The following is a 26,993-nucleotide window of genomic DNA, read 5'->3' as shown; positions in this document are numbered from 1 at the left end:
GCAGCAAAAAACCACTGGACAACAACAGGAAAGATACTGTAAGTCCATGTGACTGAGTCTCTGAAGCCCAAAAAAGTCCGCCCCTCCTCACCCCTCCCTTTTTGAATCTCCACCCATCTTCTCCCAAACCTCCCCACCTTCTTTACTCCATCCCACCCTTCCTTTCTAAAAATGTATTTCTACCCTGATCTGCTCCTCTCCTCTTTGCCTCCCACCAAACCCCCTCTCTAGTCTGTCCAGCTCCCTGTCTCTCCCCCAGCCCCCCCAGTCCCCGTCCCCCTCAAACCTCAGATGTCTAGAACACTCCATAGTCCCGAAACTTCCCCCACCCTCCCTGCCCTGTTTAGCTCTGTGGGGGTACATTTTACAGACCCCAGCAGAGACACTGGGATTGTGACATCCTGCATAAGGAGTTGTCAATCACCTCTGAACCAAGAACCAAGGAAACCCATCTAGAAAGCACTCTTTTCGTCTGGAACCAAAGGTACGAATGCTAGAATATCTGTTGGTGTTGTTGTGTGACATACCAGAGTCATCTTCTTAGTCTGGAGTGGCAAGGCAAGGTGAAAATGTGATAATGCTGGGTATACTGGTCAGCGAAAGGACCGTGCATGCGAATAAGTTGGCAGTGTCATGGTCAAGATATGTTGAGAGAAAAGTTAAACCTGCCCTCTTGTGGGAAATCTGTTCATTTCCAACCCCCTGGTGCTCTGTAGATATGAAGGAATTAATTAGATAAAGGCTTTTCAATTTTGTCTGCAGACATGATAAGGCCAAATTATTGCTCAGCAATAGACAGTATGAAATTGAAAAGATACAGAGTTCCCTTAAAGTGGGAAAAAAAAAAACTTGTGTTCATGTGCAGATCTCAGGTTAAGAATATAGTCTTATTGCTGCAAGCTTCATGAAGTTTAATGCAGTTTGGTTAATTAATGTTCAGCACAAGCAGGCCTGTAGATTAAACTTCTGTCCATTGCTTGATCCTTGAGATACTTTATGATCCCTATTTTAGGTTTTATTTGATGTAAGATAAATTTAAAGATAGTATGTAGTCATTTGAAACCTAAAGCTTTAAAACCTAAAGAAAGAGGGAGCCACAGAGAGCTGTGTGCCACCACTAGATGATCACATTTCTCTCCCCTCTTTTTTTCCCCTCACGACAGGCCAAGTGAATAAATCATGTGACATGCAAGTAGTGGGGGAGCGGGGATCGTGGTGAGCTGACGGAGGATTTTTGTCAAGGGCAGTGGCATGATGACGTACCTCAAAGAACATGTCTAATGGAGCCTCTGCTTGTTTCAGATTTGGGTGATCCTCTTGTTGTGAGGGTTTCTGTCATCGGGGCATTAGGCCAGTGTCTGTGTGTGTCTAAGAGAGTGACAGGGTGTATTTTAAAACCACATCCCAGTCTGAAGTGTATAGTCTGTCTACTTTACACCATTATAGGTATGTTCAGAGATACCCACAGTGTCTATCTTGAGATTAACACAGTTTAAAGTAGGATTTAACTCTCAGGAGTCGTTATTATGTTTATAAGCTATTAAGTTGCTGAAATAATCGTACATCCTTGAGAAAGTCATCCTTGAAAATGTGGAGGCCCATACTTTCACTTTTGCAACTGTGCACTTTTGAAATGGCTTTTTGTGGGCGATGCATCATAAAGAGTAGCTTTTCAAACTCTCTCTGGAGTCCTTCTGTCAAAGTCTTCGTTTTTAGCCCTGTTTCTTTTCAAATGTCAGTCTGAGCTGGTAGGGGGGGGGGGGGTCCTTGTCCCTCACATCCCATTGAATGTGCTTTCTATCTGTCAGTAAGTGCACAGCATACATTTGCTTGTAACCAACTGTCCATGTCTAAGACTATGACAGTACACTGTGATTTCCATTTTATGGGAAAAGGTAAACAAAATCATCATCAAATCAAACATCTGTCCACCTTTTGGAATAAACATTATGTGATATGTGCACAATATTACAACATTTAATGCTTCATTGCTCTCCTAGTGCAAAGTAAAGGCCATAAAATGGCATCCCAGATCCCAGCGCTCCCACAGTCCTATGCTCCAGGGAATGACAGCGTCTTTTCGGACCAATCTGGCTTCTACTCTCTTGACTCCAACGTTCCTGGGCTCTCTAAGGTGATTCTCAACAACCTCAACATGCAGGACTACGGACAATACAGGTAAAAACTAACTAACTTAGTACTAACTTAGTAAACTCAACTGTCTTGTCCAGCCGTTACTCAGCTAAAGTTCTTGTTACATGTATGATGTACATAACATCCAGACTTTGATTAGTTTACATGGTTAAATACTCATATAGTTCCACTCCATATATCCCATGCTTTCACTACTTGCTCTGTATGTTTCTTCTGTGTCTCAAATTCCACCATATTCTTGAACATATTTTGTGCTCGGCAAATAAAGTGTCTTATCCTTAAAAACAAAAGGGCCGCTGTCGAAGGAAAGACTAAAGGAATCTCATTCCGCAACTACAAGGAGATGTTCCAGAAGATGGAGGAGACCTTTAAATTCTGCACCGGCTGCAACAAACTCTCAGAGCATCTCACTGAGGGACAGAGCCTCAAGCGTTGCGTCAAGTGAGTGCAAAGCCAGCAAGTGAAGGGTGGTGCTTGAGAATGATTGGTGAGATCACTGATGCAGTTGTCCATGGCGTGTGATTTACAATATTCTAGCATTAACACTGATTAACATTAATCATTGTTGACAATCGCAGTATTTTTGGCAACTGAAACCTGGTGAGGGCATTGTTTTGACATTGTTGTGCAATAGCTGTCATGTATGAAACATTACCAGATGCCGCTGTATCAGGAGTAGAGTGATAGCTTACAAAGGTGTGGACAGCTCTACAAAGGTGGACAATGGCCAGATTCAAATATAGCAAAGTCCCCTGACTGTGATTCATCTCTCTGCAACTCTGGAGCCTATTAAGAGCAGCTTATAGCAGTTTATAATGTCACAACATCACGGAATGTATTTCGAGGAGTGGATTGACAATAGAGAGTGTGACACACTATGCTTCATATTTCATTGTTTTTTTGCCTCATTTGTCATCTGGCTCTCTGCTTCTCTACCCCCCTATCTCTCTCTCTCACACTCTCTCTCTCTCTCTCTCTCTCTCTCTCTCTCTCGCTATGATTCACACACACAGCTTTGTGCATTCACTAGAAATTCTCAGCTGCCACTGCCTCTCTCCAAAAAGTTACCAGTAGCAGCAGACATTTAGGTTGACAGACGACAGAATTAGTGACAAGTAAAACCCACTTCAACCTTTAATATCTCAGATTTACCACCAACAGTCCAACAGTGCCAGCATGTGACTTTTCCAGCACTTTCATGATTCTCATTCTGACTCACATTGCTCTGTTTATTACTCTTAAGGACGAGGTATCTGTGCAGAAGTTTCAAGGACACTTGTGCGTTCTCTGACTCACTTGAGTTTTTCTTCTAGATGATCTTCAGGTCTTCTAAATGATGTTCAAGTCATAAATCATCAGTTTCTTCAGATTAAATCTTTCAATGTATCTTAGAACAAACAAAAAACTTGTGTAGTTTTCATTCCTTTCACTGATTCCTCTGTGTTTCTGTGACCCCCTCCACCCCCACCCCACCCCACCCCACCATCTTTGTCTCACAGGTGCTTGAACGTGTACTACTGCTCCAAGGATTGTCAGAAAAAGGACTGGCCTCTGCACAAAAAGGTCTGCAAGAAGCTGCGTCTAGTGGCCATTGACAGGCTTGTGGAGTGGCTGATGTTCACTGGTGAGAGATGAATAGCCGGTGCAGCTGAAATTAAAATGCCTTAATAGCTGTTTGAGGTCACAAAACAGAGAAAATCACAGTAATGAGATGGCATACTTTTAAAGCTGAGCTGCAGAAATGAAATGCCTGAGAGAGAGAAAGTGACAGAAAGCCACAGAGCAATACATTTTTGAATTTTTAATTAAAATTCCTCAGCCTTTGAATGTCCCTGATTGCTTTTCAAACACTAAACTTGCCAGACAGAATCAACTCTCATCTGTTTCCTCAATTTGGTGGATCCATCATACATCTTCTACCCCCCACACAGGCAACCTTCCATTCCCTAATAAGAAGTGGTGTAAGTCAGCTGCTGAGGTGAAGAACTGGGAGGACTGGCTTTCCATGCAGGGGGACCTCACACCGTGTCTGAACACCATCTTGTCTGGTGGCAACATGGCAACTCTTTGGAAGAACGCCTGCAGACCGCGGCCGGATGACGAGGACCTGCGACAGTCTTTATGGCGGATTCAGAGCGAGTTCCTCTCTCGAGTTCTCACAGTTGGCATGGCCGTACAGCACTACAGCCTTGACCCGTATGCTAAACCCCTCACTATTCACCTAGCGGGCGCATCCCACAATGAATCCATGGGAGCCAGACTGACCGACTACGATGAGCTGAACAACATGTTCCCTGGACACCAAGGCATAGAAGTAGTCATGGTGGGACCGGAGGTGGTGGAAGGCCCCATCATGAGGCCTCCACTCAGGGCGTTTGGCCCCAGACAGAGGGTCTACATCAGCGCCTATAAGGGTCTTTACCACCAGTTCTGGGAGGAGCTGGTGGAGAAAGGGGAAGCAGCCAAGCCAGACCTGGTGGTTGGATTTCATCCTGGTATGTACAGTACTCACAACATCCTGCCAGACATGCGCAAACTAAATATAAGAGGTGATATCGAACACGCACTAACAGCTTGACATATGTGTGGTTGAAAGGAGTCTTTCACCTCAAAATGATATAAATCACCCAGTGAAGAGCCATATGATCAGCGCGTCTATAAATAGAAACTGCTTAGCTTAAGTGGTCAGCTGTCTTGGAGAAATGGTGACTTGTCTCTCTTTATGCTTGTTTGACAATTACCTCTTTCAGGGAACAGAGCGAGTGGGAGACGTGTAACTCACAGGATCTGGCCTATTCATTAGCTCTGGACTTTTATTGGGGATTTGGGTGATTAATGTGAGCAGCTGGGAAAGAGTTTGGCTTCTGATTGCTGGACTCAGCATAATGTCGGTAAGCTGCCCTTTTGAAAAGAGTGACTCTGTTCCCCTGTCGGATTCACTCTGGCACACATTGTAACCCCCGGTCGTGTGCAAAATCATTGATTTAAAAGAATTTCACCATCCCAAAACTATTATGAGGACAAATATCTGACCTTTTCGTCTGTTTTTTGATCATACGTTTTAATACTACACCATTTTGGAATACAAATCACAACTGCAACTTTTTTCCCACACTTCATGATAAATAAGATGTTACAGTTAAACTCTTTTCATCTGTCCACCCTCACAGACAATCACCTCATTAAAGTCGCAATATAACTCTGCACTTTCTAAGCTCTGCACTGAGTCTGTTCTCTGACCCTTTAACCTGCAAAGCAGCAGCAAAGCCCTGACCCAACCACACTCATAACCCCTGGCTCAGTTATCACTGCGGGCTCTGCCGGAGCTAAATATACAGGTATCAGTCATCCTGTGAGTAAACTACCATGAGTGGCTGACTGCATTTCATAGCGCAAAGCTGGCAGAGCACTGCATTATGACACTGTTTAAGTGATAGGGAAGCAAGCAGCATGACGAAAGGTGTGTGTGTTTGTTGTGTGTGTGTGTGTGTGTTTGTGTGTATGTGTGTGAAAGTCACAGTGAGAAAGAGAAGACTACTAGAAGGCAGTGAAAACAGATAAACAGAGGAAACAGAGAGACATTGACCTTAAGGAATAAGAGAGAGGGGGGGTGCTGTCAGCTGTCAGCTCTCACAAAGGAAATGGATGTGAGCTAAGTAATGTCATCCATACAAAGATAGACCACTGAGAACAGGCACGTCGTAAATACAAACAGAACATCCCTATGGCTTTGGATATCCATGAATAAATGAGAGTTGTATTAGAGAAATCCTCCCTAAAAGATTCAGACCAGGAAACAAAATAAATCTATTACCATTAACAGCAACTTTATCCGCCATATGGCCCAAACTCTTTCTGGCGCCAGGCAATTATTGCAGTCATTAACAGTCAGAAGTGTCTCTTTGTCACCTTATCTCCTGAAGGTCTAAACGCTTAAACGCTAACTCCCTGTTAAATGTTTTATCATGATGAGAAGCGTAACCTCAGGGATGTTCGTATCACAGTATGCATTATTCAAATCAATCTCTTTCTGCAGTTTGAGTCCCCTGGAAATTTGGGGCAGGCGGCAGATAACATGATACCATCTGTGTGCCAGTATCACAGGCCTCAACAATCCTCCGCCTCTGTGGCATGCTCAACACCCCCCCCCCCCCTCCCCTCCCGCAACACACACATAACCAGTGTACACACCAGTATGTACAGTGCGGAACAGCTGAAGCTTTAAGAAATTCATGTTGCAGCATTCATATTTTTCACATGCATAGTTTCCTTGCACAAGCACTTTTCCTTGATGCTTACTAAATATTAATCTACAGTTATATAATTTTCCTGGATAAACTAATAATGTGAGACTTTATTGATCAGTGCAGGGAAAATTTTCCTGCTCTCTTGGATTTGTCTCACTCAAGGACACATAAGCAGGGTGGATTTACAGTATTTGCTGCCATGGTGGCTTGAACCTCAGTCATCTGGTTGAAGGACAAGCTATTCACTTCACTAGAAAAAAAAAAAAGCATACTACTGAATAAACCAGAGTCGAGGGAAAGTGACATCTGTCAGTTAATATGCTGAAGGATTATGTACCCAACCCAGCTTAAATATAGCCGGACTGCTGCACCGGATTGTCGGTGTGTATGTGCAAGAATGTCACTGTGAATTTTCAGCTGGTGTGTGAGTTTGAACAAGTCAGGTGAAGTTCTTAAATGAGGTTAGCTTGTTTGGAGCAAGATTAACTTTGTCATATTGACTGATAAGAAAGGCTGAAATTGACAACAACAAGAGGAAGACGTGGCAAACTGGAGACTAATCGAGTGTAATCCGTTCGATCTTCACCTCATTGGGGAAAGAGACCTGACTTTTTTCTCTGTCGGGCTGTATGAGACCTGTAGGATGAGAAACAGAGAGCTCAATAAGTGATTCTTAGTGTCTGTCATTCAGCCAACTCATTTAGGGAAATAGGAATGTTGCAAGGGTGGCTTATTCTAGATTAAAAGCCCTGATTTTCAGCTTCCTGTTATTTTGCTGGGTTAAACTCTTAATGAATAATACCTAAAGATGTTTTTTTGTTTTACTTTGACTATTGCTGATATAGTAATGAATATTTAAAGCCTCCCTCCACTCAAAAATGTGTTTTTCTTCTTGTTCCTTCAGTTGGATGTTTGAGCTTCACTGTGCTGAATGATGTATGTGCAGAGTTTGACACTTGAAGGCTGTTTTCACATTCATCTGCTGAGAGTGGAAAGTTTCTCTGCGCGCACCATAAATCTCAGTTTCAGAGCTATGAGCGTGATTTGTGACACAACTACTTTGCAGCCACTCGTTGTCTATAAAACAATATGATGTGAAAACATGAAACATCCAGTGCACATAAACTGAGAATGGACTTTTCAGCGATGTAGGTTTGACCTGTTAATTGAAGCTGATTGTTTTAATATGTCTTGAAACATGCCTTGAGGGGGACTTTAATGTTATGGAGAAATATGTAAAATGACCATTATTTTTGTATTAAGAAAGGATTACAATAATTTATAACAGGGGTTTATAGCATCTTTTAGCTTATTGTTTTGGTTTCATGGCCTGCAGCTAGCTGTTGCGATTCGCTCACACCACTCTCATAGCATTGTTTTCAGCCAGCAGCTGTTCTCACTGGAAAAGCTCTAAATACCCTGTATGCTACCTGTATGCACCAAACAGAAGTCAGACAAAGTCATCAACTAGCTGATAAAGATAGCCAAGCATTTAGCAGCTTAAGAGCCAAATTCCCTTAGGAGTTGGTGGAGAGCAAAACAGAGCTAAAGAGAGAGTGAATGTTGGATTTACATTCATCAGGTGGCCGGGATTATGATTCCAATTGAATGCTAATGTTGCTGTGTATGTGCTGGACATGACAATAGGAAACTTGTTTGCCGACATTGTCAACATAGCAACTTAAAAATGTGATAATAACGTGTCAGAGTTGTGTTTACAGCTAGTTTCTGCTGCCCCCAAGTGGCCAAAAACCTAGCTTTCAGGGGCTTTAATAATGAAATGGGTAACAGAAAACAAGTTGGCTGTACAACTTCCTGAATGGAGAATTGGTGGCCTGAGTGGTGTTTTCACAACACATCCAGGTTGACATTCTTGTTGTTTTGTATCTAAAACAAATATGTTCTCTCATGATGTCTATATGAGTGCATTTGATATTAATCTTTCTGCCTTACTGATATAATTACTCATATGTGTTTTACTGTGTTTTTAACCCAGGGTTCCACGCTAACCAGGGTCTGATAGAGGGTTGGCTGCCCACCCTTCTGTTGCTCAGAGACTATAACATCCCCTCCTTCTTCACCATGTTCAGGTTAGTCACATTACTGTAAAAACTGTACCCGTTTCACTGTTTATAGCTGAGATAATAAAATTCATACCCCTTTGAGCAATAGTGCATTTAAAATTCTTTGTTCCAGAGGGAGTCATTAAGTTGCATCTGCTATCTGAATATTCACTTGTCATGTTATACAGTTGAACAGTTTGCTTTCCACCTGCTTAGTCTCATGCTTCTCTGCTTTTTTCTTAAACTTGTAAAGGAGAAAATGTCATAACTGTTTAATACAGAACCTTCCCATCCAACTGCACCTCCTCCTTCTCTTTCAGTACTGTTATTTAGTAGATCCTGCCCTCCTTTATGGCACAATCATGTTCACCCATACATCATGTTTTGGTCCCTACGCTTCACCTACCTGACCTCATCACCACAGTCCTCAGTCTCAAAGCACTTATCGTTGCCCACTCCTCCTCTCACTTCACACTCTTTCCCTCCTGTGGCAAAAGCCCGTTTCCTGTTTGTGTAAAGACCATGTTGAAGAAAAGATTTGTTTCCTCTGCTGCAGGCATTCTCTACAAACTGCCCCAGTAGACTGTAACTTGATGATATTGCAAAGTTATTGATGTTGTTCTCTCTCTCTTCTGTTGATGCTGTTCCCCTCTCATTTCTGTCAAACTGTCCCCTTGAGGATGGATGTTAAAATAAGTCTTCGAACAGGTGTTTAATCTCTCATCAGTCTCTCACGAGGATAATAAAATGAAACTTACTTCATTAATTGGTTCCTTCGCTCTCTCTCTCTCTCTTTCTCTGTCCCCAAAGTGAGATGGAGCTCAAGTACTCCCTGCAGATCCTCCTCGAGTTGGAGATGCACATCAGGGACAGTGGACCCAATCCATTCACCTCACAGAAGCCAGAACAGGTCCAGGCCTCCCCCAACAAAACGCCAGTCTACTGCAACTCTCACTACATCTGTTTCCAAGGATTGCTGCAACGAGAAGACTTTGAGGAGCCCGGTCCAGACAATTAGAAGGCCATTATGAGGATTATCAAAGCCTGTTTGGAGTGCCACAAGTCCTGCCCTTTAAAGATGCGGGTTTCAAAATAGGGTTGGGGATTTCCGGAGATCCTTGAGGGGCTTTCTGCAACCTTTCAGAAATGGACAATTCTCAATCATGCTGCCGCTGGACACTGAAGCTTACACAGGGAACACACATCTTTATTGCTTTTAAGAAGACACATTCACTGCTGCAATAGGCTGCTAAACACTGCTCTTTGAATCTTTTAATTATTAATTAACAAGGCAGATTACAGAAATCACTCAGAGTTCCGCTTAAGGCTCATTTTGTTGGATGACGGCACCTAAGGGCACCAGCAGGGCTCAGAGGTTTGTCAGTGCCGTGAGGTGACACGGGTGTTGGATATAAAGGCTCATGGGTGTACACATGTAATGAGACCAAAATGAGTTCACTCATCATTTGATGGTCGCCTAATTTGTTCTGCAGCTAGACCTATTCCCAGATCACACAATAGCTGCATCAAATTGGATCACATGAATACTAATTTAACACATGATTTAAAATGAAATCTAAATAAATGATGGAGTGACACAATGAAGTCTTTTGTTTATTTTTTTCTTCAATATTCATCTAGTCATTGCGTTCTTGTTGTCCTCCTTAATAGTGATAATAGTAATATGAAAATGGTTATGTTTGAGTATTCTGAAATGTAATAAGCAGGCTATGAAACCTCTTGTATTTATCTTTGGGACACTAAATTACAGTATTGTTTTCAGAGTTTTGTGTTACACAGGAGTGGGCTGAGCTCGAGGGTATTTGGACATTTTTCATGTGTTTGTTAAGCTCAAGAGCCCAGACAACACAAGATTAAACCGAGGACATGACATGTTTTTATGTGCTGAGTGGAAACTCTCCAAAAGCAATCATGCCTCTTCCCTATCTCTTAACAATAGAAAGGCCAAGCAGCATTTAAAGTTTTATTCAGGGTGGATTAACAATAACAGTAACACTTTACAATACAATGCAACACCGAAAACCAGCATGAGCCACAGGCTTAAAAACGACCATGAAATAAGTCACCTATCTGACACAGTCTCAACAAAGCTGAGCATTATAAGCATTATAACCACTTATTGCAGGCCTATTAGACACGATTGCTTTATATTGCAAGGCCAAAATCATAGGATTTTGCCTCTGTAGCAACTTTAAAAATACCACCTCGTCACTACAAAACTATCCCTACTAGATGCACTTTCTGCAAATATTTCAAATAAACATTGGTGTGTCCTCTAAACTCCTCTAAATTCTGTATGTATTCCAGCTTTCAGTCAAAAAGAGGAATGGCTTCATTTTCCTTAAATTTACCAGAAGTGAAGTAATACAGTACACAAGGGAATATGCTCAAATGAATTGGGATTCATTCTCATCACAATTATCTCACCATGTGCAGTGATGACACTTCAAAATCAACGATAAATGGAAAAACAAAAATATTCCCATATGAGCAAGACCAAATGCAAGACCTAATGGAAATTAGGGGTCCGTGTGTGAATCTGCTTTGGAAACTGCCATCTGTCGCCATGAAAAAAGTGAGTTTCTTGTTGGATTAATTCATGTGTAATTATAATTATTAATCAATCATGACACTGATGCCTATATGTTTAAACATAGTCCACCACTACTTATTGGTCTGCATGTGTTTGACTTCATGAATCCGGCGTTTTCTGTGCGACACTGACCTCTACTGGAGAAAAGATGCAAAAGCACAACGAAAATATAGGTGGCGGAATAATGGAATACCTGATGTCTCGGTGGGTCATCATTAAAAGTAATTAAAGTCTTAATTAAAATTAATTCCTCTAGAATCGTATCCTACAACCGTGAGTGGATTTATGGAATTATCTTTCCGTAAAAAAACAAACATGTGTCTGTACAGATGTGAATGTTTTTTTGTTTTTTTTTAACATGGCTCATATATTTGCAGCTCCTGTGAGGTCAGGAATGGTCCAGACTTGTCAGAGCTTTCTAGAAGGGAAAGCACAGGTGTTATATCTGGCAGCGGCAGCCCGCAGCAGGCCGCTCATATCTCAAACCAGAACAGCAGCAGCAGCAGGAGAAGAAACACTAAGCAGCGTGTAAACCTCAACATGACGGAAACAGAGAAGTAAGTGGAATAAGTTTGGTACTTTAATATGAGGTATATTCCTAATTTTCCATGGCTACTTTAAGAACACACACACACACAAAGAAAGGTGTCTGAAGCCACGCGCAGCAGGAAGCGCCTCGTGCTCGTCAACAGTGACTGCTTGACATTTGAATGGCATTTTGAGATAGTAGCATGCCACCACAGCCCGGCTGTTTCATGCTTTTTTGCTCCCTGCTATTCACTCTCTGTCCGAGCTGTCACCATTAAGCTCCAGGCCCCATTTTCTGCAACATTATTATATGTAAAGTCACTATGTTATCTGCCTGTGCTGTCCCTACACTCCCCTCCTCCGACAGCAAATGTCCCAGTCTAAGAATAGAAAAGTGCAAGTCTCATTGGTGGCTGGTGGGAATACATGTGGATATAAACTCACTAGACAATTTAATATTTAGCATATTTGTTAATTTTTAACAAGGGTGATATGTGTGGTTTGTGACTTTAATAATTAATAATCAGTTACTGGTCATTTACTCTAGTCCATTATATCTCTATTCTGCTTTCATTTCTCTCTCCAGAACTGGCCCGGACACCAAGGGTAAACCCATGGCCTTCCGGTCTCAAAAGGAGATGTTTGAGAAGATGGAGGAATCTTTTAAGATCTGTGCACGTTGTGAGAAGCGGCCCAATCAACTTTCAAACCCACAAAGCCTGAAGCGTTGTTCCAGGTAAACAAAAACAAAGATCTGACCTATGCAACCTTCATCAGAGTTTACAATCACATATTTCTCACTTTTGTCCACTCTTTGCGCAGATGTCTAAATGTTTATTACTGCTGTAAAGAGTGTCAGAAGGACGACTGGCCCAAACATAAGAAGTTCTGCTCAGTTCTGCGTCAAGCTGCCATTGACAGAGTTGTAGAATGGCTTGTGTACAAAGGTAAAGTGTTATGAGTAGATAAGACATGTGCAAGAAAGAAGTCATGGATTGGGTGTAGTTCTACTAAACTAATTTTAGTATTTTTTCTCCTTTGTCCCATCGTCAGGAGTTCTTCCGTTCCCTACAGACAAATGGTCAAAGCCCCAGTCAGAGGTTAAGGGCTGGGATGACTGGCTCGCCATGCAGGGAGATCTCACAGCTTGCCTTGATCCCATTTTGACCGGAGCAACCATGAAAGACTTGTGGACCAACGCCGGCAGGCCTCGACCCGTAGATGAGGACCTGAAGCAGTCACTGTGGAGGGTTTGCAGTGAGTTTTTCTCAAGGCCGCTGACCATAGCCTGGGGCATGAGGCTGTTTGGCCTTAAACCTTATTCCAAACCTCTCACTATTCACCTGGTGGGAGCAGGACACAGTGAGACACTGGCAGCCAGACTGACTGACTACGATGAGCTGAACAAGATGTTTCCTGGACACCAAGGCATAGAGGTAGTCATGGTGGGACCAGAGGTGATGGACGGCCCCATCATGAGGCCTCCACTCAGGGCGTTTGGCCCCAGGCAGAGGGTCTTCATCAGTGCCTATAAGGGTCTCTACCACCAGTTCTGGGAGGAGCTGGTGGAGAAAGAGGAAGCAGCCAAGCCGGACCTGGTGGTCGGATTTAATCCTGGTGAGGACATCTTCCCTGTAGAATGTAATATCATATCATATATAATATCATTCTCCTATACATACTTATTTTCTTTTTTGTGTCAAGGGTTTGATGCCAGTCAGGGTCTGGACCAGGGTTGGCTTCCAACACTTCTGCTTCTTAGGGATTATGAGATTCCTTCTCTTTTCACTGCTCTCAGGTGAGTGTTACAGACTAGTAGTCACACACTTAGCATATGTGTTGTAACAGAATTATAATAGCTAAATACAAAATGTTAAAGTCATTTATTGCAGCTGACAAATAGGAAATAAGTTGCAGATTACAGATTTCAATACAGTTATCAGATTACCAATTCTTAGAAAAAAATGCATTGGATTACAAGTTTACAGAGAGCATAATATGGCTTGAAATTGTCACTGTAGGTAATTACACTGCTAATTAACTAAATCATATAAAGTAACTTGTAATGTATTAAAATAATTACATATCCCTGCAGCTCTCCATCTGATTTCACAGTGAATATTATACAACTTGGCACATTGCTAGGATGTGTGTTATCTGCATTACTGTACAATGTCTTACACAAGTGTTTGAAAGTATGCAAATATACAGTTACAGTTAAGCAAGCTCACTGTTTGTTCTCTCGCTGCTCTCTTATCATCCATGGGAACTCATCCATGACATGTGCGACATGTAATGGCTGCTGGTGCTTCTTTTGCTCCTTCCACAGTGAGACAGAGATGACCTACTCCCTACAGATCCTGTTGGAGCTGGAGATGGATATGAAGGGAAGTGGAGCCAACCCTTTTGCATCATTGAAACCAGAAGCGGCGGGTTCGGATCCTAACAAGCCTCCCGTCTATTGCAACTCCCACTACTTCTCTTTTCAGGGTCTACTGGAGACTGTGGAGTTCGAGGAACCAGATGAGGCCTGAAGGAGCTAAGTGCTGCGGTGCGAAAACACACCTGACCGAAACTCAGATTTTTCTATGAAGCATTGTTTTTTTTTTTTAAGTCTCTATAAGCTATTTCATACATTCTAATCATGTATTACAGCTAAGTAGTGTTGTAAAGGTTAGCACCATTTTACTTTGATAGCATCTATGAGTGTTTGCTATGACATTTGCATTCACTATCTCACTTCCATGGCAGTCAACTGACAGAATTGTGTGATTTGAATTTCATGTATCTGAGCTATTGTTGTATTGGCAGAGATACAACAAAACTTTGTATTCACAGTCAAATGTCAACTGGTGTTGTAAGTCTACAATACGAATTATCCAAATATTTAATGTGAGAGAGACTGCATTGTCCACTCTGATCATACCACTGACTCAAACCCACTTTCATACATCATACACTTCTAATCATTTGTGACTAGAAGAAATGATACCCCAAAGTAAAATGGTACATTTTCATCATGAGGCTTGAGAATTAAGTATGAAATTTATTTGCAATTAACAATATGACATCACCAAAACAAGCTTTTTTTCAGCATATTGTCACCTGCTGATATGAACACTTGCATACTGCAATGCAGGATTTAATGCTATTTTTTAATGCGATTAAAAAAGTTTCATGTGTAATAAGTGTCAATCATTCATTACCTTACATACCTACACATACACAGCTATTGTCTGTTAAATATTCTCTTTATTGAGTGGTCAACTTGCAAGTGAGGAACTGAAATCAACAATAGTAAATCAGTGTTTCCATCAATCTTTGAGCACGTCATGTCTATATTTTTAGCGAGCTTTAAAAGCCAAAACCAGATCTACAATGTAAAGGATAAGATTGATTATGGCTCCAACAGTAACAGCATTCAGGTCTGCAAAGGCACAACTGTGGCAGAAGTTGGTAGCATTGTATTCATAGCGGTAATAATAGCGTTTATAACCAAAGACACACCAAAGAATGATAGCGAGCAGGTACAACAGCACTGCCACGATGTCGAACACAAGCTCCAACTTATTCAGCCCGCATGGGACTAGACGCTGTAGTAGTTTGAGTAGATTGAGAATAATGATGATCACAGTGACGATCAGGCAAATGGCAAACACAACGATGCTGCATATCATCCCAGGCGGGTGATTGTACCATTCCAGTCTTACAAAGAAGTCATGGCCTGCAGTGATAATAATACAAGCTATAAAGGCTTCTGCTGTACGGAGAACTCCTCTCAGGCTGGAGAAGTAGCCACTTGGACACTTCATTTTTTGCATTATCGCATCAACCAGGAAGACCCCAGTGGCAACCAGGGAGAAGATGAAACACATGATGCTCGGAATGCAGGAGAGGCAGACGAAAATAGCTGCAAAGGCGACTGTGGCGGAGATGATCATCACAGTACACAGCAGGGTCAGCCCGCAGCTCAGGTCAGCCCAGTTGGGTAGGAAGGCAGCCAGGAGGACATTCCACTTTTTGGCCTCCACCACAATCAGGACCAGGGGCACAATGATGCAGAAAACCCAGACAAACTCACACCAGATGCCCCATGGAATCATTACATGGCCCCTGAAGATGACGGCGACGAGAGATAAAGTGCTGAAGATTATTTCCAGGAGGTGCAAAATGCCCTGCAAGGATTTGAATGGGCCACACATGATGCTCAAATTAGGAAGCCCAGATCTTGAAAATAGGAAGAAGATGTGTCTATATTTATGCGAAAACTCCAATCGCAAGATTAACTACACTTTATGCTACTTGATCAGTAATTGCCCTCGTCGCTACTGCTGCTCTGTTCTCAAGTTGAGATAGAGCTGAGTCTTATACAAAGGGCAGACATTATTTACATACCCAATCCTATTCAAATTTTTTGATTCATGAACTGCTCTTCAGACTCTGTCAGTGTGTTTTCCATGAAAAGGAAACTATTGTGCACACTGTCTGTTTGACAGTATGTTACCCCCAATAGACACTGTTGTTTATTTCTGCTTATCTAGAGTTTTTCCCTGCAATTCATGTCTATATTTATTGTAGTTTATTCAGTAATTTATTCAGTCAAAATTTTCAGAATCCAGCATCAGCTAATTGTATCTATTCCCCCTATGTGTTGAAAATCAGTATAAAAAAGATGAATATCTTAAATCTTTCTGTTCTTATCTTTCATCTTCATTATCTTTGTCTTCCATGGACCACATACCTGAGATAAAGGGAAAACAGAATTGATTTTTTGTAACCATAACCAGATCTAAATCTCAAAATTTGAGATTTCTTGGAAATAACAAACTAAAAATAGAATTTTTAAACATTATTTATGAAGCTCTCCAAACAGACATATACACCCTATCTCTCTGTCTCTTTCACATACACATGTACATATTTTACCTGTAATTTTAGGCTTTTTCATCCGGTATTGAAAGAATGAGGTCATGCATACATCTTTATTTGAGAGTCACTTTAGTCCCATTGTGCACTGATGGCTTTTAGCATTCTGGCTTATATCAATGTTTGGATGATGGGGACAGATTTCAGGAAACATGTGTGTTCATCCATGTGCAGTCTCATTTTCATGGGTCATATTTCAGATTTACAATAAAATCACACCAACAGATTAGACAGTATAAAAATGTAAAATTACAAATAGAAATTAATTTTAAGGTTAAATTATACATCATACATTGAATTTTCATACAGTAAAAATATACAATACGGCACATGGGACATGGGTTGTATTACATGTGATCATGTGTTAATCTGTTCCTTGTCAGTCTGTTTATTGACCCAAATTACATGTGATGCCTGATAAAATGTACCTTGCAGGTCTGGTTTTTTGAGTATGATCAGAAGTGGATGTTTAAAGATCTAATCTGTGATTGGTGTAGAGCTACAGTGCTGTTTCTTTTCAAATATAGGCTGTGGACACTCTGTAAAATAGCATCTGTTTGGTCCCAAATGTTGACAATGTGACTTCTGTGCACAGATCTGGGCTTTAAAAGCATTATTTACACTTTTTTTTTTTTTAGCTAGAAACTAAAATCTAGAATTCTCTACTCTTGACTTTTAATCCTGTGTGATGAGATGTGCAGTATTTACTTAGGTTTGTTTTTCCTTTGATGTGTGCATCAAATTTACATTTAATAGAAGTACGTAGTTGTTGAAAGGCACACTTAAAGATCAAATCAGCAGTAAGCTTATGTGCGTTTAAAGCCACAGATACCAAGGAGGGTAAAAATGAGGTCCAGTGTGAAAAGAATGAGGTTCACATAGGTCATGAACGCAACCATAAACTGAATGGCCCAGATACAGAAGCTGGGTGGACAGTCACTGGGACGAGGATTGTTTTTGAACATAAAAATGGGCCACATGATAGCAGCAAATACATACAGCAAAACTGAGATCACCAGAAATATAAACACAAACCTGTCCAAGTTAAAGGGCAAACACTTCTTCAGTTTTTTGAGGATGTTGGTGGCTATGATTACAGGCAGGATGGGGAAAGGAATAGCATATGCTATAACACACAAGATCAGAGCCGGCTTGTCTCTGTAACCAGTCAGTGATATAAAAATCATGCAGCTCACAAATGCCTCCAAAACTTTCCAGAATCCAGGCAGAGCAGCCAGGTAGCTCCCTTTCTTCTTGTCCACAAATTTATCCTTCACCACCTCAAGCAGGTAGACTAAGCCACACAAGAAAGCACATATAGTCACTATCCAGCCGTACAGGCATTTCAGGCATGCATAGAAGTTGGCATAGGTGATAGCCACAGAGACAGTCATGAGCGCAGAGGACATGGCCATCCCTGTGGCGAAGTCAGACCAGTCCAGGCAAAACATATTGAGTATTATATCCAGCTTGAACATCTCAATGAGGGTGATGATGAGGGTCATGATGGGGCAGAAGCCCCAGGTGAACATGGCGTAGTTCCAGTAGGTATGGCTGCTCCCTCCTCTGAAGGCACCCAGGAGAAAGGTGACCAGACACAGAATGATCTGAGCCATGTGGAGCCCACCTCGGCCGGACATCAGAGTAGAAGGAGAAAACACAGCTTTAGACATTGTGTCCTTAATACTATCCATTATTCCCATCTCTCTTTGAATGAGCAGAAGTGCTGTTGAAACACCTTCGCTGTGTACGTCCTCACAGGCAGCTGCTAAAGACTGAAATGAGATGTGTTTTCAGTTGTTTTACTGCCTCCAACTGCCTTTCCCACAGTCCTCTGGTTAGATAATATTCATAAAACAGAAGATGAGTAGTGATAAATGTCAACTGCAGCAGATATGAAATGAATGAAATCCTTTGTCTCTGAGAGCATGACAATGTAAAGGGATATTATTATGTTATAGTAATTTAATATTTTTGTTGTCTTTGTGTCCTTTTTCAATAAAACTTTAATAAAATATATAATTTCTAGGTGTAGGATGTTTTTTCTACATGAAACCACAATGAGCAGTGAAATAAAGAAGAGGATTTCCAGTGATGTCAACAGTACATTTATCCTGGTCCTGCAAGAAGCAATGCTCTTTTTTTCTTTTTTGACTCAAGTTGCATCACCAGTAGACCCAGATGTGACGTGCCTGCTATCCGAAATGAGATCCACTGGCTGTGTGTCTGTGCTGGTTTATATGATTGTTAGCCTAAAGAGGGAAGCAGAGTACATTGATGCATATTCAATGAATTAAACTGTAAAACTTAGTAACTTCAGCCATTTGATGGGTGGAGCATGTTTGGGCCTGGAAGGAGTCCTGTGAGTCAAATTCAGAGCAAAGAAGTCCAATTAAAAAAAAGTTAAAAGTTTCTGCACGGACGTACTTATATGTGGCACATCTTTAAGTCCTCCCAATGGATGTATCATGGTTCTCCCCTCTTTTTTTCTTTACCAAACACGATACATCTTAATTTTTTAAACAAAAATATTAAAATTTTGTAGACGAAATATGCTTTACTCTCTTTACAGGATTTAGAAGACACGGCGGGTCAGTTTGTCGTGCTGGCGCTTGTTTCTGCGGAAGATAAATAACAGGAAGCACAAAAAGGAAGTTGTTGTCAAGTGTCACTTGCACTGCTAGCATCCAACATAGAGAAATATGTCTCTACTTTTCCCCTTTTAATGCTGTGGACGTTTAAAAATCAACTCTGGAGGAGGCCGTTGCCTTGTTGGAACTGTATTTAGTTGTAATGATCATTTCATTTTCCTGGGCTATTTATTTTATATTCGTGTCGAAGCCTTTGTTTGGGAAAAATTAGCTAAAGCTGGCGTTAGCAATGGGTCGATGACAGACTGCAGCAGAAGAGTTTGGCTGAACAAGGCTCGGCTTCTTGTATTGGTCAAACTGTGAAGGGGCAAAATGGATTTCTCTAAATTCCTGGATGATGATTTTGATGTGAAAGACTGGGTAAACGGCGCCTTCAGGGTGGTGCAGAAGGACGCGCCGGGGAAGGCGGACACACACGCAGCCACATTGGTCATGAAACTGCAGCTATTCATCCAGGAAGTCAACAATGCTATTGAAGGTTGGTAGTTACAGTAAACTAATGACACGTTGCATAGAAACACTCTAAGAGACTGTAGCTGTTGTTTTACAGACCTCAGTTGCCATTTTATTAGGTACACCAAGCTAAAATAAATGCAAGAGCTATGCAATGAATCCCATTTGACTGCATTGTTTCTAATATAAAGTATATACACTCACCAACCACTTTATTATTGTGCAATTTAATGCAGCAGCTCTGCCATTAATTTCCACTATGAAGCTTATACATTTTCAGTTTTTGCTGACATTGTCAGAAAGGTGATAATTCTAGAGCCACTAAACCGGAGTCAGATTCCTTGTATATGTTAACATATGTTACTTGGCCAATAAAGATGATATGTTAATATCTTGTTCACTCTATTTATGTTAATGAGGGTAGACTAAATATTAGAAACACTTCTCAGTATAACACAAATTCAATTCAACAGCAACACAAAGCACAGCCTCCAAAATGACCATGAAGTCCATAAAGTTAAAAAATCAACACCTGTTTTCATTATAACATATTATATAACAATGATACTTTATAAATAAAACTTTGCTGCATTTAATCCACACTATAGGCTATTATATACATAATGATAAATTATCACAATTATAAGTTATCCAGTGAGTTGTTTTACTTCCAAAAGTCAATTTGATGTATCCACCTTTTCAAATTTGAATGTTTAGTGGTTGTCTTAATCTTCTGGAAATGTAAAACGGTTGTCTTTACGTTTTGGATGATTGGTTGCACAAAACAGGACATTTGAGGATGTCACCTTTTGGCTTTTGAAACCATTTTTTGACATCTTACAGACAAAACGATGAATCAGTTATTTGAGAAAATAAGCAACAGAAATATCAATAAAAGCTTGTAACCCTAAATCAACAACATCAAATGAATTACATGTAGAGGACACCAACAAAGTTTATTTAAAAAGCCTTGATCGATATTTACGCAACATAGAAACTGCTTTAAAGGATTTTTCTGTAGTTCTGTATGGACCGATCCTAACTATAATTTTGCATGGTTTCATTATGTGAGCAGAGATCATTTAAGGTCAACACTGTTTATGTGAATCCATTATATACAGTGACCTGATGACTGAGTCACTGCTAATGTGCAGCCTCTGGTAGAAACATGATGACAGTAAAAAGCTATCAGATGTTGAGATAGCAGTGCCATTTACTCTGTTAATCTTGAATCCTATCAAGGAAATTTGCACATATTGATGGCTGGCAATTTCGAGCCTCAAGTATGAGATACTCTTGTTACTGTGTGTCTTTTACTGACTGAAAGACTACTGACTGTATGTCTTTGTGTAGAGAGCAGTAATCAGGCCGTCCAGAATATGCCCAGAGTGCTGCGAGATGTTGAGGCTGTGAAACAGGAGGCTTCCTTCCTAAAGGAGCAAATGGTCCTGGTGAAAGAGGACATCAAGAAGTTTGAGCAGGACACTGTGCAGTCCATGCAGGTGTGTGAGAAAATCCATCACTATGTCATTACTACATAAATAGCATATGTGTACTTGTGTAGTATATTGAGGGTTCACAAGTAACATACTGTATGTAAAAGAAAGATACAAATCTACTATTTTGACTCTTAAAGTGTTTACCTGATATTATATTATTGAAATAATTGCTTCAATAATAAGCACTATAACAGTCAACGTCTGATAGTACATGACTTGTATTTGGTGTGGATATTTTTCACCAGGTCCTGGTGGAGATTGATCAAGTGAAAGGTCGCATGCAACTGGCAGCTGAGGCACTGCAGGAGGCAGATAAATGGAGCACATTGAGTGCAGACATTGAGGAGACCTTCAAAACACAGGTACAAAAGAAAGATATGGCCACAAGACTCCACTTCTTATTGTTTGTGACTGGCTTGCTGCTTCATAATAATGAACCTTTTGTTATGGTAGCTACAATAAACTGATCAGCTTTCTTTTTCATTTATATTCGTGGGTTTTACATCAAACCATATTGTACTGTGTATTAACATATTGATAGATTGGTAGATTATGTATTCAACATCATCTAGATATTTCTGTTCTTTTCTTCTTCCAGGACCTTGCAGTGATCTCCTCCAAGCTGACCAGCATGCAGAACAGTCTGGCAATGCTGGTGGACACACCAGACTATTCAGAGAAGTGTGTCCACCTGGAGGCTCTGAAAAACAGACTGGAGGCGTTGGCCAGCCCCCAGATAGTAGCAACCTTTAATTCCATGTCTATAGGTAAGAACCCAGTAGAAAAATGTGTTTTTCAGAAGAGTTTCTCAAAGCAAATGTATTTCATTTCTTTATTCACTGTAGTTCAGTTTCAGTGTTTTTTTTATTTTTATTTTTTATCATCATCTGATGAGTATGTCTATTTAATTTTCATGTTCACCATTTCTCTGCAGACCAAGCCAAGCTGTTTGTTAAAGTCTTCACAGAAATAGATAGAATGCCACAGCTCCTCGCCTACTACTACAAGTGTCACAAGGTAAGTGGTTAAGTCCTAATCATCAGTTAGTAATCTCATCATAAAACCACATTCTTATACGTTTATCTCTTTGGTGTGAGCGTACAATGTATGTATTTGTGAATGAATGTCTATCTCTCGGTATCTCCAGGGCCAGTTAGTGAGCATGTGGCAGGATCTCTCTCAGAGCGAGCTCAGTCTGAACCAGCAGCTTTCCGAATTCTACGACACCTTGCTCTCCACGTGGCACGCTCAGCTCCAGTGGAGCAGCCAGGTCAGACACACCACTGCAACACAAGAGACACTTAACCAGTTGCTCTGCAGTGATAACTAGAAACAATACAAACACACTGTTTGAAATTGCCGGACAGTAGTCAGTGAAGAAAAGTACAATACCAAACTTTGGGCTCTTTTTTTGTCTCAAATTAAGTTGTTTTCTTTTCTTCTACAGTCTTATTATGAACTCATTATTGATTATGAATATTTAAAACTAATTGGTAGAGACTCATTTAAAGTTTCATTTGATTAACACATGCATGAATTAAAAGGTTGAGTAACTGCTTTGACATACTTTCCAAGTCTAACACATTTTTTAAGGTAATAAATGCAACCTGCACCATAAAACATTGCTTTGCAGTATAAAAAATGTGTTGATCTTAGTTATTCTAAAATTCATATGGGTCAGTGCATCGCTGCCTACGCTGAGCATGTACACATTACCCGTATTTCAATACCTACCAGGTGTTCAAGAACCCTTACGAGGTGGTGACAGTGTTGCTGATCCAGACTCTGGGGGCCATGGTCCCATCCATCCCCGTGTGCCTGAGCACGGCCATGGACCGGGCGGCTCAAGAGCAGCGTCTCGACACCCTGCTGGAACTCAACAACACCACGTCCACATTCGGACACAGCCTGGAGGCTGCCATGCTGCCACACCTGGGTCTGTACAAAGCAGAGGAATGACAGCTAAAACAATTCAACCGTAGATACTGCAGATGTGGTGGAAGTGGTCGTCATATTCTCTCTGTGTCATTTCCAGGTGAGCATAACCTACTGAAGGTGAACGAGCTCGTCTGTGCGCTGTACGACCCCTATAAGTCTTACCAGCTACAGTATGGAGATCTGGAGGAAGCTCACCTCCTCATCCAGATCAGTGCTGTTCCTTTGGTGAGACACCACACACACACACATGATATATAATAGCTTTACATCCAGAATTTTGATATTATTCACCTTGTATTTTTATATTTTCTCTGTGTTTGTGCTTTGTGTCACATTCTCCATATTGTCCCCTATCTTTAGGAACATGGGGAGGTAATTGATTGTGTAGAAGAGCTGAGCCACTCTGTTGGCAAACTGTTCGGCCTGGCCAGCGCCGCTGTGGACCGCTGTGTCAAACTGACTGACGGACTGGCTGTGTGCGGCCTCCTCAAAGCTCTCAAAGCCCTCTTTACCAAGTAGATATCCTTCACTTTCATGCAAAGTCTTATTAAATACTTTGCCTCATTTTACTGTGTATGGATGGGGTTTTTTTTGGATTGATTTATGCATTGTGTTAACATTATGCTTTTTCTAGGTATGTGTCTGACTTCTCCACAACGTTGCAGTCAATCAGGAAGAAGTGCAAACTGGAGGACACACCCAGTTCATCTGTTTTCCAGGAGGACTGGACAGCCTTCCAGAACTCAGTCAGGTTAATACGCTTTTACATTCGGGATCATTTGATAAAACACAAATTTTTTACACCAAAAGTTGTGTCTGTGCATTTAATATGTTTCTATTGTGTTTTGCAGAATTATTGCCACTTGTGGAGAGTTACTTAGACAGTGTGGCGCCTTTGAGCAACAGCTGTCAAACAAGTAAGAGAAATATTTTAACTTTGTCTCATAAGGGACATCAGAGACGAGCATGCTGTTATCTAGGCACATTCTCACATTTTTGTAATTGCAATAATTCTCTGTAATCAATCAATCAATCCCTCCTGTAGGATACTGGGTACAGCAGGTAAGTACTTGTCAGAGTCATACAGCCCCCGCAGCCTGGCAGGCATCCAGGAGGCCAGCTCCACAGAGAGGAAGAGCACCACCAAGAACCCCTGGCAGGAATACAACTACCTTCAGAGGGGCAGCATGGCTGAATACAACAGCCTGATGGAAGTCCTCTACTCATTAAAGGTACGGAGCAGGGCTCGGTGTTGGAATACGTATTAAATCTGTATATGATGTTTATTCTCATGCATCTGTTTCCCCCCCCTTGTCTTGCAGGAGAAAGGCACAGGCAACTCCAGCCTGTTAGCTGAGCCCAGAGCAGCTCTGACCAGACTCAACCAGCAGGCCAATCAGCTGGCCTTCGACTCGGTCTTCCTACAGATCAAACACCAGCTCTGCCTCGTCTCCAAGATGGAGGTGAGCAAGTGTCAAGTTTCTCCCATGATTTGATTTGATTGTCAGGATTTGAGTGCTTCGCTAAGACCTAATGGATTATGTGTGTGTGTGTATGTGTGTGTGCGTGTCTGCATTTGAGTGTGTGACGTATCTAATTGAATCTCATCTCATACTGTGTCATTCGTGCCCTTTGTGCTCAGAGTCAAGAGTCACCTGGTTTTGGAGAGAGCTACACAGAGGACCTGCCTACTTTCAGCCTGTCACCGCAAGAATACATCACAAATGTTAGTTAGCTTTGATCTGAATATAAGTCATGACATTTAATGTAAATAATCACTAAATCATAATTGATGTAATTTAAGCATGTAGTGCAGATTAATACAAAAAAAAAAACCCCATGAGGATGTAATCTCATAAAATAAAGTCAATGTCTTTTCATACATATTTTACAGCTAATATAAGTATGGTGCTTATGATACTGTAGCTCCCAGACAGCCAGACATATTAATGACTCTGTTTTACTCTTTCAGATAGGTCAGTACCTGATGTCTCTGCCGCTCCACTTGGAACCATTTGTGACACAGGAGGATCCGGCGCTAGAGATGGCCCTACACGCTGGGAAGCTGCCATTCCCTCCAGAGCAAGGTTACCGACCATCCACCCTGATTGTCCTCTCAATGCATCTCTCTTCTTGTTCCCTTCATACCCCTGTGATCCGTTTTGAAACACGTCCTTCCTTGTATCTCAGGCGACGACCTTCCCGAACTGGACAACACCGCAGACTACTGGCTGGGCTCCATCGCTCGGGCAACCATGCAGACGTACTGCGATGCCATGCTGCTTATCCCCCAACTGAGCCCCCATTCCACTAAACAGCTGGCCACAGATATCGGTACATAACCACACCTTCATATCTCACATATTAGAGATTTCTTATGATAGCTGAGCTGCTGTTGTTTTAGCATTTCATCAAGTGATAATTTTGTAATTTGGCAAAGTTAAAGTTTTTCTAAATAATTCTACAGCTTATTATTTGAATACCAGCTTTTATTTGAGAGTTAACAATGTGAAAAACCATTTAATCTTGTGAATGAAAGTATGAAAATGACCAAAATGAAGGTAAGAGGGTTTCACACAACAGTGATATGTAATTGCATTGTTATTAATACCAACAAAGAACGATTAAATGAAGTTACTGCTCCCAGTTACAATAAAGTAATTTGAGGTGATGACCCCTGTTCCTGCTCCACAGACTATCTGAGCAACGTGATGGACGCTCTGGGCCTGCAGCCCTCCCGCACCCTCCAGCAAATCCTCACCCTATTGAGAGCCAAACCAGAAGACTACAGACAGACTGCCAAACTGTTGCCTCGTCGACTGGCCTCCACCATCGCTGCCCTCCGCTGCATCGACTACTAACAGCAACAAACCGAGCGGAAGACTGACCGTGTAGGTACAGGGGGCTGTCAGAGAGGCGCTGCAGACTAGCTGGCTTCTTCAACAAAACGCAGAGGAACGTGATGTCATTTACAGCTCCTTGAGTCTCAGATTTCCTTGTAATGATTCCCGCTTAGGGTTGCGGCATTGTAGGACACTCCTGTCCAAATAGGTATGGGATTTATGGGAATGCTAAGAGATAGAAATCAGGATGGTTCTGACTTTTCTTTTTTATACTGCAGTTACTTTACATGATGACTTTAAATGATCACCAGTGATGATGCCTTCAAGTCAAACCAAAAGGTGAAAGTGTCTTGGCTTAAACATCTTTAGCTTTTGCACTTATTAGTTGCAGAACATCTAAGGGAATAACAAAATGTACATCAGGGGATGTTTGAGAGCATTTGAAATCTGATTGATTTATTTGTTGTTAATTATTTGTCATACTAATATAATTCATCTATAATATTAAGTTATATTAGGTAATATTTCTGATATGAGCTGTACAGTTTTCTGTTAACCGAGCTTCATATTCAGCCGTTTACTCAATGAAGGTGATATTTCTTTCTCTTATTGTGGTAGGCGGTGGACAAAGAATATGGATGTGGATATTCTTCCATGTAGTGTCTTGAAAATCTGTACATAAAACATTTACATCAACACTATCGTGTAGCCTATGTGTTGCATTGTGCTGTGCTGTCCTTTCCTCCTGCTCTCTCTCTCTTGTTCTTGTTCTCTTTCTCTCAACCCAGTCGGTCGAGGCAGACGGCTGTCCACCCAGAGCCCGGTTCTGCTCGAGGTTTCTTCCCGTTAAAGGGGAGTTTTCCTTGCTGCTGTCACCAACTGCTTGCTCTATCTGAAAAGTGTCCTGAGATAACTTCTGTTATGATTTGGCGCTATATAAATAAAATTGACTTGACTTTTTATAGGTTATTTTGGTTAACTTGATGAAATGGGGGAGGGTTGAATGAGTTTATAGTGTAGTTGACCTAGTTTTGTAAATGTAAATGGCCTTTTCTCTGAGTCTTCTTTTATAATCAC

At 41.2% G+C, this 26,993-nt stretch overlaps 5 protein-coding genes across 5 annotated transcripts; 3 read left to right on the top strand and 2 right to left on the bottom strand.

The window, feature by feature from the left end:
• Positions 1 to 310: 310 nt before the first annotated feature.
• LOC121886398 (putative protein MSS51 homolog, mitochondrial) lies at positions 311 to 10,065 on the top strand. The gene is made up of 7 exons (XM_042396324.1): positions 311 to 484; positions 2,001 to 2,178; positions 2,446 to 2,595; positions 3,654 to 3,778; positions 4,086 to 4,649; positions 8,398 to 8,491; positions 9,275 to 10,065. The coding sequence occupies exons 2-7, from the start codon at positions 2,021 to 2,023 to the stop codon at positions 9,480 to 9,482; spliced, it is 1,299 nt and encodes a 432-aa protein (XP_042252258.1). The 5' UTR covers positions 311 to 484; positions 2,001 to 2,020; the 3' UTR covers positions 9,483 to 10,065.
• A 44-nt stretch (positions 10,066 to 10,109) lies between these two features.
• On the top strand, positions 10,110 to 14,765 carry LOC121886397 (putative protein MSS51 homolog, mitochondrial). The gene is made up of 7 exons (XM_042396323.1): positions 10,110 to 11,282; positions 11,456 to 11,635; positions 12,193 to 12,342; positions 12,429 to 12,553; positions 12,660 to 13,223; positions 13,311 to 13,404; positions 13,936 to 14,765. The coding sequence occupies exons 1-7, from the start codon at positions 11,227 to 11,229 to the stop codon at positions 14,138 to 14,140; spliced, it is 1,374 nt and encodes a 457-aa protein (XP_042252257.1). The 5' UTR covers positions 10,110 to 11,226; the 3' UTR covers positions 14,141 to 14,765.
• Positions 14,766 to 14,913: 148 nt separating this feature from the next.
• Positions 14,914 to 15,852, bottom strand: LOC121886399 (myeloid-associated differentiation marker-like protein 2). Its single transcript, XM_042396326.1, has one exon. It carries the CDS (start codon positions 15,806 to 15,808, stop codon positions 14,951 to 14,953), a length of 858 nt encoding a protein of 285 aa, XP_042252260.1. The 5' UTR covers positions 15,809 to 15,852; the 3' UTR covers positions 14,914 to 14,950.
• A 1,314-nt stretch (positions 15,853 to 17,166) lies between these two features.
• LOC121887504 (myeloid-associated differentiation marker-like protein 2) lies at positions 17,167 to 18,394 on the bottom strand. Its single transcript, XM_042398302.1, has one exon. The coding sequence runs from the start codon at positions 18,233 to 18,235 to the stop codon at positions 17,339 to 17,341; it is 897 nt and encodes a 298-aa protein (XP_042254236.1). The 5' UTR covers positions 18,236 to 18,394; the 3' UTR covers positions 17,167 to 17,338.
• Positions 18,395 to 19,084: 690 nt separating this feature from the next.
• Positions 19,085 to 26,617, top strand: cog7 (component of oligomeric golgi complex 7). Its single transcript, XM_042397054.1, has 17 exons — positions 19,085 to 19,661; positions 20,990 to 21,138; positions 21,381 to 21,497; positions 21,734 to 21,902; positions 22,070 to 22,152; positions 22,283 to 22,405; positions 22,873 to 23,071; positions 23,171 to 23,298; positions 23,434 to 23,588; positions 23,708 to 23,824; positions 23,925 to 23,990; positions 24,119 to 24,305; positions 24,396 to 24,536; positions 24,716 to 24,799; positions 25,046 to 25,160; positions 25,264 to 25,407; positions 25,768 to 26,617. Exons 1-17 carry the CDS (start codon positions 19,496 to 19,498, stop codon positions 25,932 to 25,934), a joined length of 2,310 nt encoding a protein of 769 aa, XP_042252988.1. The 5' UTR covers positions 19,085 to 19,495; the 3' UTR covers positions 25,935 to 26,617.
• Positions 26,618 to 26,993: the final 376 nt, after the last annotated feature.

The sequence above is a fragment of the Thunnus maccoyii genome, chromosome 20 (assembly GCF_910596095.1).
Source record: "Thunnus maccoyii chromosome 20, fThuMac1.1, whole genome shotgun sequence".
NCBI classification, from domain to species: domain Eukaryota; kingdom Metazoa; phylum Chordata; class Actinopteri; order Scombriformes; family Scombridae; genus Thunnus; species Thunnus maccoyii.
This window is presented reverse-complemented; position numbering and strand designations above follow the sequence as displayed.

Bases quoted from the DNA above. Each gene is read 5' to 3' on its own strand.
- LOC121887504 (XM_042398302.1), bottom strand. From the start codon at position 18,235: ATGGGAATAATGGATAGTATTAAGGACACAATGTCTAAAGCTGTGTTT.
- LOC121886398 (XM_042396324.1), top strand. From the start codon at position 2,021: ATGGCATCCCAGATCCCAGCGCTCCCACAGTCCTATGCTCCAGGGAAT. The intron at 3,779-4,085 runs GTGAGAGATGAA...CCCCCCACACAG, and splicing joins GGAGTGGCTGATGTTCACTG to GCAACCTTCCATTCCCTAAT. The intron at 4,650-8,397 runs GTATGTACAGTA...TTTTTAACCCAG, and splicing joins GGTGGTTGGATTTCATCCTG to GGTTCCACGCTAACCAGGGT.
- LOC121886397 (XM_042396323.1), top strand. From the start codon at position 11,227: ATGCAAAAGCACAACGAAAATATAGGTGGCGGAATAATGGAATACCTG. The intron at 11,636-12,192 runs GTAAGTGGAATA...TTCTCTCTCCAG, and splicing joins AACATGACGGAAACAGAGAA to AACTGGCCCGGACACCAAGG. The intron at 13,405-13,935 runs GTGAGTGTTACA...CTCCTTCCACAG, and splicing joins TCTCTTTTCACTGCTCTCAG to TGAGACAGAGATGACCTACT.
- cog7 (XM_042397054.1), top strand. From the start codon at position 19,496: ATGGATTTCTCTAAATTCCTGGATGATGATTTTGATGTGAAAGACTGG. The intron at 19,662-20,989 runs GTTGGTAGTTAC...GTCTTTGTGTAG, and splicing joins AGTCAACAATGCTATTGAAG to AGAGCAGTAATCAGGCCGTC. The intron at 24,800-25,045 runs GTTAGTTAGCTT...TTACTCTTTCAG, and splicing joins CGCAAGAATACATCACAAAT to ATAGGTCAGTACCTGATGTC.
- LOC121886399 (XM_042396326.1), bottom strand. From the start codon at position 15,808: ATGTGTGGCCCATTCAAATCCTTGCAGGGCATTTTGCACCTCCTGGAA.